The following is a 19,315-nucleotide window of genomic DNA, read 5'->3' as shown; positions in this document are numbered from 1 at the left end:
CGAATTTTGAGAGTCTGGACGGACGCGTACGATCCTAGACCCATCCCTGCCGTTGTTCAATAAACAGCAGAACCACCTTGCTTCTTGCGTGTGTCTCATACTCATTTTTGGGGAACACGGGAGGAGTTGGGGCCTCCCAGCCTGGAGGTCCGCGGACGTCCCAGCCGACCCCGGGAGAACACCCCGACATAGCTGCTCTACAAATGTTTAGAATAAGAATACTATTTAATGAGCACTAGAATGGCTGCTTGCACTCAAGACTAAATATTTCTGGGGCTACCAGATATTGGACAAGCTGACCACTGAGAACAGTGCATTTTGCAAAATACAACCATCTTTCAGCCAAATATTTGGAGGCAGGTAGTATTTTCCAGTGGGGCCACATTTCCCAAAAGGTTGTTTAGATTTTCTTGAAACCTTTATCCTGTATGGTATAATGACATGTATGGAACATATTTATATTTATAGTGTTTGATTTATTTACGGAGAAATGTATATAGTACAGACACAAACTGACAATGATTTTCTTAAACGTTGATTCAAATATACTGTATGGCGAGCTTGGTCTGAAACCTAACTCCCCCTAAAATTAAAAGGTGAAGCAGTTCTCAGTTTAAAGTTGAACAAAACAATTGACTTTGTTATCTCTGACATTCCCAAGTATTAGCATTATACAACATTATTTGGTCTATATGTTTCACTGATTCCTGGACTGATGCAAAAATAAAACGTTGACCTTCTGTGACAAAACTATTGGTCCCCAACTTGGGTATAGATACACACATGTTTTTGTGAGGTTGACCTGGCTACAATAAATAAAAGACTTGGTTGAACCAAGTCTGTTTCTTTTTAAATGCTAGGACAAAAGTGCCCCCCCCCCTTCTCACTATTCTCTAGGAATAAAGATTACCCCAGTTCAATGTGATCATTAAGGAATAGATTTCAATTATTTTATAGACAATGGCAGATACCAATCTCAAAGGCTTGTCATTCCACATTTCAATCTGGGATGTCTAGGACCCTCAGATTAAGAATTGCTGGAGAAAACCCTTATAATGGTGCAACCACCCTGGGGCTTAATTTCAGTTACCAAGCACACAAGCCTTGTATTATGTTCCCACTTTCAATGTCATTGCTTGTAAACAAGGTTTCTCAAACTACTATAATAGCTAACTGGGATTTCATTAATTTGTGGGGTATTTATCTAGATAATTTGGGGGTCACTATATTCAGTTTTTGTTTGTCTTTCAAAGGCACAGGACAGGTAGGGACAACAGACAGCACCACAGGGAAGATCTTTCTTTCAGTCGGTCCACCTGCTCCCCAAATCGCCCTCAGATAATCTGGTTTCATTTTGGGGTAGACCTTTGCATCGAGAAGCATCTGGAAAAGTACCTCTTAACGCGAGTTCCCATTAGCTTCTTCCAGTTGGAAGCCCAAATCTGCTTTTCTTCTGCCGGGCACTCTTGCTATTCCGATTTCCCAAATACTCTTCTCTTTTGCTTTGTTTGAGTTTAAATCCTGTTACAGATGGCACCAAAAATCTGGTGAGCCTTCCATAGGGGGTAAAAGATTGTTATTTTGTTTTCAAAGGGCCGTATGGTCGTCCTCTCTCTTCTTATAAAGCACCACCTACCTAACCCAGGTGTCTCTGTCACAGGTTAGTAAACAGCAATTAGTAACCCCTACTGTATACATTCTTCCTTAGCATGGTGAAGAGGGGGCTAGGGGCAGAAAGCCTTCTCTATCTAACCTCCCTCAGGGACTTCCAAAAACTGTCACTATTTGATCCAGTTATTAAGTGATGTAATGTATGTTGAATAGTGCCTTACAAACACACTCAGGCCAAATCAGTCTTCTTACTATTCCGTTCACTCTCTCCTGTCCCTCTCACTACTCACTTCCTCCACCTGCTTCTACTCCCTTCCTCTTTCTCCCTCAAATTATCTTTGACACCTCACATGTCTCTCCTCCACCTGTTGATGTTGACTATCCTTCTTCGATCTTACTACTCCAAACTTCTACTCCACCCCACCTTCTACTTACACCCACACACATGCATGCTACATAGTCACATCCTACACGTTCTTTACCTTACCATACTTGTTACTCTAGCACGTCCCCACACACACACACACACACACACACACACACACACACAGCAGTACACCTTGTACTCACTAACCAACACTTTACCCGATTTATAAATCACCTTCGCCATCCTCCTTCCTCCTGCTGGTCTCTTGGTCTGCCACCTCAACCTCCTCTGACTTCCCCCAAACAACTCACAACTTCCTTCTTTGTTTTTTCTGTTTATACTACATTTCTGTTCCAATTGGTTGAGTTGCATAATCTGATTCTGCTTTCCCCTTCCAGGTGGTGTTACAAACAGAAATGTTTATAAGAGTAGGTTAAGCCCCACCCCATTTCCAGAACACGGGTCTGCCGTAACCCAGCAATGGTGTCCCAGGGTGTTCCAAGTCTCAGTTCATGTTGGAGAATCTATGGAAGGCATCCCCCTGTGTCATTACTGTTTGGGGTCTCTGTCACATTTCCATTTCCCTGGTCGTGGAGGTTTAGGTCCGCCGAGCCGATGCGTCGAGGGTTCCGGGGGGAGGTTGAGGACAGGAACTGGGTCCCTCTCAACTACCACCCCCGCCCCTCTGGGATAGTATTGGCACTGGATTACTTGTTGGTAGACCCATTACTCTAGGCTGAGAGGTTTCCCACAACCTCTTGGGTCAGGGTACTGACCTTGTTACAACATCTAGCAAACTGCACCCATGCAGCATTAATTGCGGCAGCATTTCTGTATTATACAGAGCCTATGAAATGTTTCCTTCACTTACTCACACGCATAAAGTCTTTGCTTCCATTTTCCCATAGAATTTGCTGTGTCATAAAGGAGATGTGCAAGCTATTAGTTAACTCTCCCCTCAGGGATATATGAAATCAATATTGGACTGGAGAACAAGAATATTCTGAATCCAGAGACATCCTTCATGCTTTGTGACTGCATGTATAAAGAAAATGTGAATGTATTAATTAATTTTAATACATCATTTAGGGCTCAAAATATGCACTAGCCAATGGCTAGTGGAAATTGACTGTAGCCTGCAAATTACCCCTGTATAATTTTCATATGCATGTGATCCGTGTTTTCCCAGGGAACCTAAATCTGTATTTGGTTTTTGAATGAAACCAAGGGTTCCAGAGTTATAACTAACATGTATTTCCCTTGGCCCCTGGTAAATGCACATTGTTAAAAGATTGACTTGCTTTTAATTCTGAGTAGCTTGTGGCTGTAACATGAACCAGCTGTTTGAACTTTGTCATTTAACAAAAGCACAAATTGGTAACCTATTCTTTTATGGCAGAGGCCAACGGGGACATACAGTCTATATGAGACCTTATTGCTCAGCCAGGTCGGATGTTTGGCAGAGCGTCCATCTTACAGAGATTTACTGTTTACTAAAAACAAAACGGGAAATCTGCGATTTCTTTCAAAACCACCCACGTAAATGTCAGTTTTTGCAAAACATGGCTTTAACCAAAAAGTCACAATATGGGGGGGGGGGGGGGGGGAGAGGGGCCAGAGGGGGAACACTGGGAAAGAAAGCAGAGAGAGAGCAGTGGGCAAGAAAACAATGTTGGGGCAATGGGCCACAAGGTGAGCAGAAGGCTAGAAGTGGTGCAGTGGGCCAGAAGAGGAGCAGAAGGAAGAAAGCAAAGTGGAGAGTCAGTGATGGAGCTTTGGGCAAGAGTTGGAGCAGTGGACCAGAGGGGAAGTGGTGGGCTTGAAAGTGGGACTGAGCTGCTGGTAGGAAAAAAGGATGGGGAACAAGTGTGATATATTAGGAGAAAGGATGCGAGATGTAGAACAGCAAAAAAGAATGAATGAAGGACGGTAGACTGCAAGTGGAACTGGGGAGCTTAAGGTGTGAGCTGCGAGGATGATTGCGAATGTGGCAGGGACTGGGCAGTGTGAGTTGTGACTTGGCAGCGTGAAAGAGCAAGTGGGAATGAATGGCAGAGTTAGAGGTTTGGGAGTGCAAGTTTTGATATAGAAGTGTCGAGTGTGAAGGGTGCTGGTGGATGCTTGTGGGATTGAAGAACAGAAAAGGGCAATATTTGCACCATACAGTTAATGAGTCAGGATATATCAGCAAGTACACTTATTCTTACTCGAAAAACACGGCGACGCATGAAAAGATGGAATATGCAAAAATCCACAGATACCGATCACAGGCCAAGACTACCACCATATAAAGGCATGTAAAGTACCTGTTGCACTGGCTGCAGAAGCACATTTCATAGATTTTAGAGCTGTCATTTACTGTCCTGAATGGTGTAAATTGTTACACAGTCCCTAATGCTAGATTCTTCCTGCTTTTAATGTAATGACAGGTTTTATTATTACTCCACTTACTAGTGCTCCATTTATCATCCTCAAGAGGATGAAAATTGAGTTGACCCTGCTGGAGACTTGAACTTGAAAGTGCACCCTGGCTTCATGTGAAAGAACACTTAACTTGGGAGCTGTTGTGAGAACTTTTGTGACATATAGAATCTTCTCTTCCCTGCACAGCACAGATATGGGACAGACATGTAGCACAAAGACACAAGCACAAACATGGTGCATTCTGTTATGTAGCATACGTGGGATGTATTGTTATAAAATTGGGAGTTTACATAGAAGTCTGCACTTCAAGTAGTTTCCACAGCTTTTGGATTTTCTTTCTATGTTCAAAGCTAATTGTTGGGGGTGGCGCCCGCATACCATGCTTTGCGAGTGTATGCCCCTCCCCACTCTGGATGTCACCTCTATGTCCCAGATATTTAAAGAGATTCCATCTATTGAGGGTGCGGTTTGCTGGCCCTCTGGTTGTAGCAAAAAGCAGAAAATATCTGATACATGGGGAAGTGAGCAGAGCATAGGGGTATAATCGGACTACCGGCGTAAGGCTCTATTCTGACCAAAGAGTTTTGGTGGATGCCTTTCAGCGCGAACCATTTGGGCACAGCACAGTGGCCCGAAAAGGCTATTCATCACCACTCATTTGGGGCGAGGGCAATTTGGCTCCAGCTCTAACATTTGCAGCCTATTTCTAAATCGCCCTCACCAATGAGAGCCAGCGTTTTGAGTCCTTCCAGTGGAGATCATGTGCATCTCCCTCTATCCGGAAAGCCTACATTCATACAATCGAATAGGTTTACATAGTGTCTGATCAAGGCTAAGTTTCATGCCACCAGCAACTGAGGTCTCAGGTGATCGTTTTAAAGAGATCATCACAGCACTTGGTGTGCGTCCAAATTGGATATGCCATTTACCTAATAAAGAGGAGTTGACATTTAACTCGTGGGATGCGAAAGGCGATGCAGTTTACTGTCTTCATCCTCTGAACAGAAGTTCTTTTAAAGCATGTAGTTTCCACTCTTTAGAAACGAATGGCGTCATATCAAACAACATGAAGGATCATACAGTCGACAGCGAACCACGTTTATCGTGCCCCCCCAACCCTGCATCTCTCTCTGCCAAAGTGCAAATGCTTCTCTGTTGAACAAGTGACACTTAACTCTTTCTATGTAGATCTCTGTGTTTAGCAGTTTTGTCCAGCTGAAGGCATAAGGAAGGCTAGTGGGGTAATGCCTGGTGCACAAATTGCTCTAAACCACTTTACACCTAACCTTGGAGAGGTTTTAAATATGGGCGGTGAGTGACGAAGGAGGATTATGCCGCAAATAATGAAGCATAATCTACTTTAGTAAAAATGAACAGCAGCTCACACTCTCCAGCACCAGGAGGAACCTTTCTAAGGTGTCTTGGTGGCATTGGTGACTGCGACTGAAAGCCATGTTGGACCAAAATGGTTTAAGTCACAATTCCAGCAAGGTGGCTCAGACTTTCATCATTCAATAATTGTATGGTCACAGGATTCAGGTCCAATCATGGAGGACTCAGCGTTATACCTTTCCAAATAAATACAAAAACACAGTACCATTAAGTGGGCTGAAACACCAAGAGACTGTGCAACCTGTGGTACTGCATACATGTTTAAATTAAACTGCTGAACAGAATGGACAGGACTGGACAGGACTTTTTGGGGGCAGAGGGATATGATAAGCCACCCCTGCATACAGACATTCCTCTAAAGCAGATCGCTTCCTACAAAAGATAGTACATTCGTTTTTGATTATTTCTTTGCACTTCTTTTAAGGCATGCATTTGTATTACACTAGAAACTTACGACAGATGTTGCCGAGTGCTCAGATATCCTGCCTATAGAAGACTTGATCTGTGCTGCATATTAGAAATCATTTTGGAAAAGCCTTTTTCTGTACAGGAAAAATCTAAGTTCATCTGTGGTCATTTGGAACATTCCAGTTTGTCTAGTTTCATTCTGTGACAGTTGGGTTTTTGGTCACTTGCATTTTGTGAGCTGACCACAAAGGCCTGCATTTTCCTCATGCCCGGCCAGCGGCCACCTATTTAATTAGATTTACATAATGTGTGCTTTAAGAAATGTTAGTCTATTTAGCAATGCTCAAAGGGCTTTGACTATGCAAGCATTGATTTTAATACTTTGAATAAAATGCACAGATGAGTGTACGGAACAAAACCTATTTCTGCCAATCTCTTATCTTAATTGCCAGAGCCTCAAAAAATGTCCACTATTGCCTCTATGCAGAACAAGAGAGGAGCACACACGGATGTGTTTCTTCTGCCCTACACTATCTTGTCCAATAACACGCTGGAGCGCTCTATAACCAGTACCACACAACACATACCTCTACTTACAGAATTAAATCTCTCACCTGATTTTGGAGGAAATGTCAACTTTTTAACTCGTCGCCCTGCTGGCCACAGCTAACAAGTCATGCCAAAACGTGATACCTAGTGACTCCTGCCTAAACATCGTGGTCCGAGTTCCAGCAAACCTGTACATTCCGAGTGCAGTGAAATACTGCCACCTAGAGGCTTCAATGGACAGTGCAACACATTTACAGCAAACAAAAGATTTCCTGAAGACGCCCGCCCACCCGGTCAAGTACAATACAAATTGTACACGACCTGGGCCATCAGTTCATATATCATTTTAAGATGAATAGATTGATATTTCAGTGTAAAGTCATTCTGAATGCTAGTATTTTTAGTGGGCACTGAATTAAATGATATTTCACTGAATTAATAATATTGTGCCAGATGCCTCTTACAAAAGAGACAAAGGATGCAGGATAATGGTGCAGGCAACACATGGCCACAGCGGCTCGCTGCACCCTGCCCTCCCAAATATCACCTCAGTAATGAGGTAACAGGGAGCGTGCCTCTCTCTGTGAAATGACTGTAAAGGTCGTTTGCATGCCCAGCATCATCAAGCAAGTGTAGGAGTTGAAGTTCAAGGTGCAACCACCGAACGGAACCGGTTACCATTGTTAGGTAGGAATACTTCTCATTTAGCAGAACTCATGCCAGAAGAAAATCTACTACAACAAAAACACCATAGAGATGCAAGAAGTGTAGTTAGGTTTTCCTTGTCCAGAAAAAGTCCAGGAGAGAGGCTTCATACCCATTCTGGATCTAGGGCTAGCAAACAGGCGGACCAAGAAGGCTAAACTCTAGATGTTTACAATTAACCAGTTGTTGTCAAACCTACAGTGGAGATACTGGCTGGTGCGTTGGAGGCCTGTAAAAGGAAATAATTAATACACGTACACAATTCTTAAAATCAACCTAAGATGGCCTCCCTTAACTTTCTGAAAATGCAGGGCAGTAATAGTAACCTTTCTGTAAAAGGTATTGAACTTTGTCTATCCTAACTTAAGACGACTGCAGGGCTCGAAATTGCCGAGAGCTGAGTGCTATTTAGCTCCTGGTTAGAGCCTAAGAGAGCCTGGTAAGCTTGACACCAACAGCTACCAGGAGCTACATGTGGCTCCCCATGCTAAACTGGTGCTATGCAAACATAGTGTGTGACAAATAGTTGTATTTGGGAATGTGCATAAATGAGCAGTAGGGCACATCTAGAAGGCATTTAAAGCATACTTGGTCATATATAATTGGTAAAGTTATAGTTTTCACCTTATACGAGAGTTACATTTGTGTGTACATTTGAATAACAGTTCAGGGTTCCCAGAGGTTGCTTCTACTTACTGGGTGATGCCTAATACCCAGGAGCTGCTTTCAGCTCCTGCTAGTCAAATCCTTATTTTGAACCTGGCGACTGCAGATAACTTATTAGTACATTCACCAAACTGCCTGAACGCTAGTTGAACTTGCATCCTTGTACCCCCCCTTGTTGATCTCCTAAGACCTGCATTGCCATCTCTATCCTTTGCGAGGAGAGCCCTAATCTCCCCTGTAGCTCCTGTCTTCTCTCGGTCTCTGTACGAACGGCTGCATTTGTGGGCCACCAACGCTTCCTGCTTACACTTGCCTTCATGTTAAGGGCAATAGGCCTAACCATTCAGTGGGCTTTGGTCCCAATCGACTCTGACGCCTCCTGCCCTCTGAGCACTGTGGGGTTCAAAGGCAGCCCCAGACAAAAAGGAAGCTGCATTTGGCTACGTTGGGCCTACTGTCTTGAAAATGTGAAAGCACAATTTTGACTGGCAGACTGGAAGGCCAGCAATTCATTTTTGAACTGCAAAACAAGAAAACACAGTTTCATTTGATAAAACAAAGAGACCATGGAAAATGTGTGCATTCTGCAGCTTTAAACAAGGAACATGGAAAATTGAAACAACACTGCACAAGTCAATTTAAAGATATATATTAAGGAAATGGGGAGGGCTTGATACAACTGTTGTGAAAGAAACTTGCGAAAAGGCAGACTAAAATTAAGTGTGCCATAAGTGTAAAGGACACATAACTAAAATTAGAAGACAATCTTTCACGACAGCATAAAACAATAATAGGCTCCCTTCAAAAAAAGAGAGCAGCATGGAAAAATAAAGGTATGTGCATCTGGGAGTGAAAGGAACTGTTTACCAGTGAAACACAAGTACCTGTGCAGGTTAACATAAGGTATAATGTAATGATGAACATTGGTGGCATGGTACAGGAGAGAACTGCATAGGAGATGAGGTCAAATATTGATGCAGGCCTCATGTCTAAAGAAATACATTGTGGCATGTAAAGTACAGATTTCTGTTCATTAGAGCTGACTTTAAACACTGAGTTCAAAGCCACCTTCCCCCAATGGATGTCAACTTCTGCTCTGCTCTCTATCTGAAAGACAATCTCTTTGAAGTTTCAGGAGGAGGAATTCATGCATGACAGAAGAGTTATGGGTCCAGCCCTTAATGGGTTGAACTCTGCACAATTCTTGAAAATATAATCCAAATGTGTGGTCAGCTCGGAAATATTCTTTTGACCTGACAGCGGTATATTCGGAACCAAGTGATGGTCTATTGAACACTTCTGTGCTCCTGTATCTACAAGAAAGCGGTGCTCCTCATTCCCGACTCTCATTTCTACGTAGGGTCCTCTCTGATTCACGGGAATAGACAGTGGCTCCGACCCCTGTCCTGGGCTGTCCTATTGGGGAAATAACACATCGTCCGATGTGTAATCATTACTATTACTGTAATACGTGTTTGGCTGTGTATCGAAAACATTTCCACTCTTCCCTCTATTTCCCCCACTCTGATTTCCATATTGTTGATTTTGCTGTCCCTGACTCTGGTTTGGGGCATTTTGGTTTTGATTACCTCCGTTATTGTGATGCTGCTGCATATTATTCCTATTTGGTCCATTCACTCCTGGGTGTCCTCTATGCTGTCTCCTCTGACCAGACCCATTTCTATTCTGTAGATGCGGACATTGCGCTCGCCAATGTCCTTCCTCTTTACAATATGCACACTGGTTCGGCCCCACTGTTCCTTCATACATATTTGAACTACTCCTTCCTTGCGCGTTCCCTCGCCCTCTATTATGTCCCACTACTTGCTGCATTAATACTCGTGTCTTTAGATTTACCCTATTCCTCTCTTCTTTTTTTTTTCCTGCAGTCACTCTGCGCTCATAATATTGGGCCATATGCAGTACTTCGCCCAACGTTTTTGCTTGCCATGCTCTCTCTGCTGTCATTATTAGATCCTGAATTGGAAGTTTTAACCCCCTCACATATGTCAACAAATAACCTCTTTCCTGCTTCTGAACCCACATGCTGCCCGCTGAAGTCTGTGAATAATTCTTCAAATCTATTAAAATAATCTGTAGCCAACTCATCTTTGCCTTGTACACATGCAGTCAATTTGTCCCATTGAATTCTTTTCTCTGGGACAATTGCCTTTAACTTCTGCACTATACGTGCTGGTAACGCCGCCAGATTCGCTCCTGGTGTCCCTCCAACCGCTTTATTTCTATCTTTTATTATCAAGTCTGCCCATATGGCGCCAAAGGCCGTTGTGTCATCTACCTTCCTTATTTGTTTCCATATGTCTGCTGGCAGGATCACCGGGCATATTAGGTCTATATCACCCATGCTAAGCACGGATGATTGTAGGCAGGACTCTACTTCCTTGTAAAACCCTGCAGGATTCTTTCTTATATCAGGAATCATCTGCTTTATGTTGTTCACCTCCTGTCTGGAAAAGGGGACATGCACATATTGGGCGGTGTAATGGGCTGGTGTCACCTGCGTCGCTGCACCGCCCACTGCGGGAACCTCCATTTTGGGCACAAAGGTAGGTGGGACCACTCTCATAGGAAATGCCCCACTTACTGTCCCTCCCCCTTCTCTTCGATGTAACAATATTCCCAGATCCAATGATAGGGCTGTTTCTCCTGTCCTTCACTCTAGTGCTCTTCTATATACTGCCATTATTTCGGGCGGGCTGGCCTTATCGTTTTTTATATCTTTATCTAATAAATGTTCAACCATCGATTGTAGCGCTTTTCTTTTCATAGGCATGGAATATTCATCAAATATCTCGTGTATCTCCATTGTGGGAATACTAGGATCTGACATCCATCTAAACGCTTCTTGCATATATACTTCTAACTTGTCGCCCCTTTGTACTGACGACATCGAATGTCGTCGTCGTATATATGGCTCTATAGTTTCCTTCCTATTTCTCCCGATATCCCTACTCTCAAAAAGTATCCCCTAAACTCAAAAAGTCTATATACATGTTCTCTCACTTCTTCATCCCTCTCCCTACAGCGTGCTAATGCATTCAAATCTAACAATCGCTGCAGTGGTAATTTCCCAATTAGCTGTTTCCATTTCTCCGCCAAATATTCACCCATGTATTCCAACACTACCTGTCTTTCGTTGCTTCTACGGAAGTCATATATCGAAGCCACTGCTGCCGTCCCATCATTCCCGTCTATATACATCTCTGCCTGTTGCTGCAATTCCACCTTCCTTTCTTTGCTGATTGCGCTGCGGGTTACCCTCGTGCACCCCCTTTGGTCAGTCCTGCCTCTTGCCTCTGCGGTTTCAACTTCAACCCCGGGAGGAACGGACGGTACCGAGTCTGTGTCTAAGGCGGGAGGTGCAGATGGGACTATGGGAACAGGGAGTGTCTGTTGTGGGCCTGGTTGGCTAATAGGAAGTGTTACATGCGCGGTCTGTGGCTGTGGGAGGGCTTGAGCTACCGGAGAGGGAGCTTGGGCTACGGGCGGGGTCTGGGCAATAGCTACTGACGTGTCTGGTCTTACTTCTGATCTTGGGCCTTGTTTTGTATGGGTCAATATATTTTCTATCAATTCATCTGCTATGTGTAATTCTCGTTGTGGGTATATCCTTCTATATTCAACTGGTCACGCCTGCCTACCCTTCTTAGACTCTCAGTCCACTCCTCCTCTTCTTTTTCTTCCGCTACCTCACCTTTTGATTTATGCCTGCGCGCATGCTTTGCTCTGCTTTAAATCAGGCATTGCTTCCTTTCTCCAGTCTGTAATAGTCTCGAATGCTGCAGGACGCGCTTTCTTTCTTATCACCAACCTTTCCAAGTTATCTATCCTCGCCATCTCAAAACTACCATTAATCGTCCACTGATGGTCTTGTTGCTTTCTGGTTTGCCTATGCCAAGTCTCACAGAATATTATCGCACCCACTCCATACTTCACATACATCTCATATGCCGACGTTCCCCCAGGTAGTACAATTTGGCCATCTTCCAAAGATTGTCTACCACAGCGGAAAAACCCTGCTAGGGTGGACAATACCCCAGGCATGTTTCAACCTTCCCCCTGGTTAATCAACCTTACCTAGGGCGTTTGATTTTGCAAAGTTAACTCTCAACCAATATCAGGATGCTTTGAATCGGGGAATGACTCACCTGATAAATCAAGTCATCTGTATACTGACGCACCAAAGGACGTTGTGTCTGCGTTTCTTGGCTTCCGCCTCGTTTTGGGACCCTCGCCTCCTTGTTCTCTAGCCAGGCTTGTCGATCAGGGATCAGATGTGTGCAGATCTGCAAAGGAGTCTCTCATCAATTTTACAGGGCGCCCCGAACACCTCTTGATCCCGGCTCGATCGTCCCGTCCTCGCAGTTCTCTGCCTTTCTCAATTACAACGTTACGCGAAGGAACAAGTGGGGGAGGGTCCCTATTCGGGCGCCATCCTGAAAGGGGCCCCTAGGGGACCCTGACGTCTATGGAAACAAGGCGGGTCACCACACACGATAGAGACGCCAGACACGAGGGTGTATTCCCAAAGCTAGGGTTTTATTGCAAAGCAAAAGTCTCAGTTGGCCAACTCGGTCTCACGCCCCGCGACGTGTATCTCTAGATCAGAGAGAGCGAATTACGTACATCAGTTACATATATACAAAATGCATCAAACAATCAGCTATGACATGTTTAACATCCCCCTTTATTGGGTTTCTTTGAACTTGGTGTGATGATGGACATCTCCGACCACTATGACACCTTCAAACATCTATTCTAGTAACAATTTGCAATTTGTGAGTGCGAAGGCATCTTTCGGTTATTGAATAGAACACGTCGCTTCTGTTCTTGGAAGCGAACTACATACGGGGGGAGTTGCATTCCAGACCTTGCTATCTATAAGGTGCTATTCGCGTCCTGGGAGCCGACATGCTCTAGCGGGCTCAGCAAAGGGGGGGCCGTTAGAAAAGCATAATTCAAGCCTTTAGTGGTATTATTCTAACATATTCTACCATATAACAAGACTGGCTGGCAGCTGTGAAATGATTAAATGCCCTGCAGCTCTGCTTCAAGGCTACATACGGGAGGGAGCCGGGCATTCTTCCTGGCGCTGCCTACGTTTGTGTTTCAGCAAACTCTTGTTATCCTCACGGCCCTACGGCCTTGTCCTTTTCATATACAGACAACAATGTTCCACAGTCGAGCAGTGTAAGCGAAAAATATACTGCGAAGCAATAGGAACAGAAATCAATGAGCAATGGTTAGAAAACAAAATGGCGATTCTTGTTACATCAAAATGGCCGCTCATTGGCAAACTCGAAAACCTATATTCTGTCATATCGTGCATGAGACGGTTGGCCCACGGCCACCAAAATGCGTTTGCGGTCTCAAAGTAGTGGTATCCGTATTTCTAGACTGACAGTCTTAGTACCCGAGTGGTTATGGGAGCTGGGGTCCATGGATGTCATGGGCCTTTTAGCTTTAAGATGTTTTTTCTCAGAGGTTTCACTTGAAGACATATTGTAAACGAAGGAGTTGTGTATGAGTGGTGAGTGTCTAACTCAAATGTGGGGGGCCTTACCAGAAGAGTGTAAAAAAAGATTCTTGATTTCCTTCATAGTGGGGAATCGTAAGTTGACAATAGGCCATTATGGTCTTGGTGGTCAGGGGGTTTTCATCATGGGAAGAGGGGAAATACTGTGCATCATCCAATGAAGTAATGACATCTACCCTGTGGTGTGCCCGTCCCATGTAATCCTCCCTCATATAACCGCCCCCAGGGTCAGGATCGGGTAGCGGCTGCCGTCCCCTGGCCACATGGGAGGTAGTTCTGCCCGGGGAATCTGTGATGACTCCAATGGACTCATTACAGTGCTTACAGGAAAACGACTGGCAACTTAAAATATTAAAACACACTTGCTTATTCAGTCTTTGGAGAAAACATCAGTCCAATAGATATAGGCACTGATAACATGATTGGCACAAATTGGGTCATTTCTATTTTCAACAGATCGTCTGCCTTACCCTGTGGCATAAACTGCGCTAGATGAAGAACAAGTTACTTACCTGCAACTCTTGTTCTCCAGCATGGGACTCGCAGCGATTCACATGCTCATGAATATTCCCTGTCATCAGGCTGGGTATCCTGGATAGTGGTAGCCATAGTGATGATACACTTTCTTGCAGCATCTAGCTTCCTACGCTCCTGGTCCAGAGGAACCATAGACAAAGAAGGGGGATTTCTAGCGGCAGCTGAGACTACCTAGTCTGGTGAGGGCTGGGACCTGAGGCACCTAGGGGCCGAGTCTGGAACCCGGTACTTCTACTCCAACCGGTCACACTTACCAGGAGTGAAATTATGTGAAGCACAAGGACTCCCAACACAAGAAACGTGCAGTAAAAATCTGAAGATGTCCAGCAGTGGTGGAGTTTTGGAGGAAGAGTGTCATTGGCTGGGGCGGTATGACCCAAAGTTACACTGATGGGCTATAGAGGAGCCAAGCAGTTTTTTATGCTTAAAGTTAAACTGCTTTAAATGTACTGAGAATTCCCAGCCTGACGATGGGGAATGTTCATGAGCATGTGAATCCATGCTAGACAAGCAACAGAATCCCACAAGAAACCAATGTAACATGCTACTTTATATGTCACACAGGAAAGTCTAATTACTATTGATGGTGCAAGGGAAAACCTTTTCAATGCTGTTCAGCATCGCCCTTTCCTTATCCAGAAGAGCAAAGGAAGAACATTTAGAAGGTAAGACTCTTCTTGGCAGCAGATATAACCACTAGGTCTGCCTTATCACCGCTTCTTTTTAATCTCTGCATCCTTTGGCAGTACCTAACTTCTGAATTTGGGGTTCATTTCTACACATACGCCGATGATACACAGTTAGTATTCAGCATTGATTCACCTATAGCTAAGCCACCCAATTGAGAGATTGTTTATCAGCAATAGGGAGCTGGATTTCAACTAAGTGGCTCCCAGATGGTAAAAGCTGGCTGCAGTTCCGAGCACTGGCCAGACTCTTTGGGCCCCTGTCAATCCCCTAGTGCTTCAGTAAAAGGTTTGGGTGTGAGGCTTCTATCTCCTGACTCTAGAGAGGTTCAAATCACGTAACAGTGCCTTTGCAAAGTTAAAAATGAGTCGAAAAATTCTTCCTCTACCAGCGGATTGCTGGGTGAAGGTAAGTTACCTCATCGCTCAAGGAGTCTTTAGATTATTGTAATGGTATTTAACTAGGGCAACTGACGTATCGGATTCAGCACTTGCAAGTCCTTCAAAACTCTGTAGCGTGGCTTGCCTTAGACGCACCTAGACTCACTCCTTCTGTAGTCATGCTACGGCAGCTTCATTGGCTACCTGTTAAAGCTCAAGTTGAGTTTAAGATCCTATGCATTTCTCACTGTGCTTTTTATTATACTAGGGAAGTCTATCTGCAAACTAAACTGGAGTATTATCAACCTACCAGGTGTCTTCACATCGCAAACGTTATTTAAAATTCCATGCTACTAGAGAGCCTGGATAGAGAGCTGCTCCTTTTTGGTTTGTGCCCTACCCCATGCAATGCTTTACCCAGCTCTATGCATGAGCTGAGGATGCAGGCTATCTCCAGTCTCGCAACGTGCTGAAAATGCATCTTTTCTAGCGGTTTCTATGACATTGCAGCACACCAAGTTATTCTTCCTTAGCACCTAGATGCCTTTAGGCCTTAGTCCAGCCTTGATGACTAGTGTACAGTAAATGACATGTCAGGCAGGGGATACAGCCACACAAATTATGAGTCCTAATCTGTGCTCTCGATTTCTGGTCTTGCCTTGATTTAGTAGCTAACACGTAGGTGGGCATTAGGAAGGCTTCCCATTCAACTTCTGATACCAAGGAATAACGACACCAGTGTCAGTGGCTTAGTTTCTGTACGTTACTACAAGGTCTCAAATCAGGCCAATGCGTTCTTCATGATCACCATCATTGTAGGGATGCAAAGCTTGTTGGCTGCTCTGAACATCATCTCGTTTTAGATGACCACACCAACTGGACATTTTGTGCATTAGCTTTGTAAAGGAAGCATTTGAATTAAAAAGTAGATCCTTGAAATAGGTGTAGTTTGATCCTCTTAAATGGACGGAAGAAACAGCGAAGAATAGGGCATTACGGTGGCCCTATGAAGGCTTTGCCTGTGTACTATTTAACTGTAGGCGATGTAGACGTCCACATTCTAGTGCCACTGGGTAACTATGCAGGCCCGAAATGCGGTCGATATTTGTACCACACATAAGAGGTAATAGGACAGTGATCTACAATGTGTTTTCAGGAGAACATATGCAGTGATGTATTTTCTGCATAATACTTCCATTTAATCCAATTAAAGATTTCAAAACCTGTATTTTGTGTGACTGGTTAACTATATTAATTAGTGAAACGTTTATCTTGCAGTTTAACCTAGAAACCCTAGGCAGGCTGAGAAGGTCATTATTTACCCTGTAGATGGTAGACATTCATAGTTTTTGCAAGCAGTTGTGCTTTAAAAGTGTTGAGTATTTTTCAATTCTGTCAACCAAGTCTGTGGGGACACGAACAATGGAGCAATACTTAAATGACAACAGGTGTCACTCTTTGATGGCACTCTCTGGTTACAATCAAGCAGTAGAGAACCAGTGGTTGCACAAAGTTCAGCACCAAGCACGGCCCTGCTGGCACTTGTAACAAATCATGGGATTCAGTCGCTTCTCCCTATGGGGGGGGAGTCTTTCCCTGTGAAGCTAGAGAGGTGAGCCGGCTAGCCAATACACTTCCTAGGGGTAGAGGCAAGTGGGATCCACAGGAGTAACTCACCCCTTGTGGAGGTGAGGGGGGACTCCTGTTCCGAGGAGAAACTCCCTAACCCACTTACCTATAATCCATCAGCTGGAAGAAAATATGAAGTCCAAATGGATATTTGTTATTGTGATGTAGAACCTTTCAATAAGCCAGGAAAGCAATACTTCAATGGTACTGAGATGAAGAAAAGAAAAAGCACTGGAGTAATACACATTTCAAGCAGAAAAGAGAAGAAGGACTTTGATGTTGCGCAGGGGAAATCCCACGACAGCATCATAAAACTAAAAGCATGAGACCTGGGAGAGAGAGAGAGGCCCATGAGTTTCAAATCAGCTGTACGAGCAAAGCTAAAGGAGAGAGAGAGACACAGCTTCCGAGCTCAGAAGGAAGCTGGGGTGTGAATCGGAACCTGTGGCAAACTGAAGGAGAAACAGAAGCCGAAGGACTGCTGAGTCCTAATAACAGTCGAGTAAGAGGTGGTGGCATGACGAAAGTCAGTGTACTTGGGAATCCAAGTAACAAGCTGGGACAACCTATCCGAGAGCACCACGAGCGTGTTATCAAATAAGAAACAGAGCAGAGAAGCTAACCTGACAATCACGAAGGAAGACCCCATCCTGAACACAGGTCCAATGACACTACCGTTGGCGATAAAGGTAACGGGGAAAGCGGGAGACCCAAAAAGGAAGCCGAGAATAACGAAGGGGATGCTTGTACTCATCCCAGTGAGAACCAAATATCGAACATACCAAAGAAAAGGTAGTATTATTACTGGAATACGCATCTCAGTAATGACAGAGTGGTTAAGAAAAGTGAGAATCATTATTGGAACACTTGTACTCATCCCAGTAACGACTGAGTAGTGGAGCAGAGTGAGAATCATTACTCTCATACCCGTCCCAGTTAATATCAAGAGTTGGAATTGCCTCGGAGAAGTTAGAGTTATTATTAGAATCTTCCTACTTGTCACAGACAAGACCGAGAGATAGAAACTCACGATAAGAGGGAGAAACATCATTGGAACAATCTTATTAGACCTAGTCAAAATGAGGATTAAAGAGTAAATAAAGAGAAAGTCGCAAACTGGATTAAGAAGAAGAGAGCAGAGTGGTCCCAATGAAAAAACTGAATAAAATCAACAAATGTTACAAGAGTAAATGATAAACAAAAGCGAGAGAACCAGCGTTCCAACGGCACCAGTGAGCAATTGAAGAGTCCAATATCTGAATTAAATGATTTAGTAAAAGTAGTCACCAAGAACGATATACAACTACTTTACTGAAATGAACTTACTGAGAAATCAGTCCACAGGAGAAGGGAGTCATTCTCCTGTGCCTTAGTTGTTTTTGGTAGTGATAGGGTCAGGTCCGATTAGTTTGGAGAGAGTACATATCTTCCTTTTGGACTCACCAACGAATGACAAGCACCCCAATAAGGTAGGTAAACCCCATAGATTAGGGAAAGCTAGGCGTTTTCCCTTTTTTCCTGAATAAAGAATAACCACTCAAATGGAAAATCTGAGTCTGTATCCCACTTCTGACCCGCCACAGACCTCAGAAAATAGAATCAAACTTCTACTGGATGACCAGCATGAAAGGGGACGGCTTGTTTATATGGCCATTTCTCTTTAAGTCATGCCACCCGTATCTCCTGCTGTAAAAGAACAAATAAACAAGAAAATATCACATATTATGAAAAGCTAAATAAAGAAAATAATATTTCCTGGACAGTTTGAGCAGAACAAAGGGTAGGCTTACTTCCAGAATTCCAGGCTTTTCCGTGTTCTTCACCCATGCATTCACCATGGTCTTGATTGGATTCACTCAATAGTAAGTTGGCCACTTGCAGCACAACCTGGTCTATAAAATCCCGAGGAAGCGATGCACAGTTTCTGACTTGTTCAAATTTCTCTCTGGGCAAGAATCCACACACCCAGGACATGCTTTCAGTGTTTCTTTTATTATCCTCTGTACATAGAACGTGTATATTTTCAGCCCCATCGCCGCTAATAACGTCATGCTTGTTGCAATGGTTCGATATCAGTGTATTGTCGGTTATGCTGCAACTAGAGGTGTCTTCTTTGGCCAGTTTAAGGTTAGGCTGCTGCTTCTGTATATATTGCATTCTCTGCTGGTCAATCAAAGCTTCATCATGTGGCTGATATGTCCTGGACTTTCCAATAAGGCACACCTGTATAGATAAAATTAAACTTTTTAATTAAGGCAACTTAAACGCTTCATGCATTTTGCATCATTTTAATGTTGGAAGTTAGCATAATTTCTTATCCCTTCACAGAACACCAAAAGCACAAGTATTCTACACATTTCTCGGAATCGAGCGGGTGTAGAGGGAACCAAAATATAAAAACAA

General features: G+C 43.8%; 1 protein-coding gene across 1 annotated transcript in view; it reads right to left on the bottom strand.

Annotated features, from left to right (window-relative positions):
- TRMT44 (tRNA methyltransferase 44 homolog) overlaps positions 1–19,315 on the bottom strand; it is a 317,825-nt gene that overhangs the window by 24,047 nt on the left and 274,463 nt on the right. The window contains exon 9 of the mRNA XM_069632028.1: positions 18,703–19,135. Within this exon, the coding sequence (XP_069488129.1) occupies positions 18,703–19,135 (433 nt within the window). The remainder of the gene's footprint in view (positions 1–18,702; positions 19,136–19,315) is intronic.

This window comes from Ambystoma mexicanum, chromosome 6q, assembly GCF_040938575.1.
Source record: "Ambystoma mexicanum isolate Mex_15411 chromosome 6q, UKY_AmexF1_1, whole genome shotgun sequence".
Lineage (NCBI taxonomy): Eukaryota > Metazoa > Chordata > Amphibia > Caudata > Ambystomatidae > Ambystoma > Ambystoma mexicanum.
This window is presented reverse-complemented; position numbering and strand designations above follow the sequence as displayed.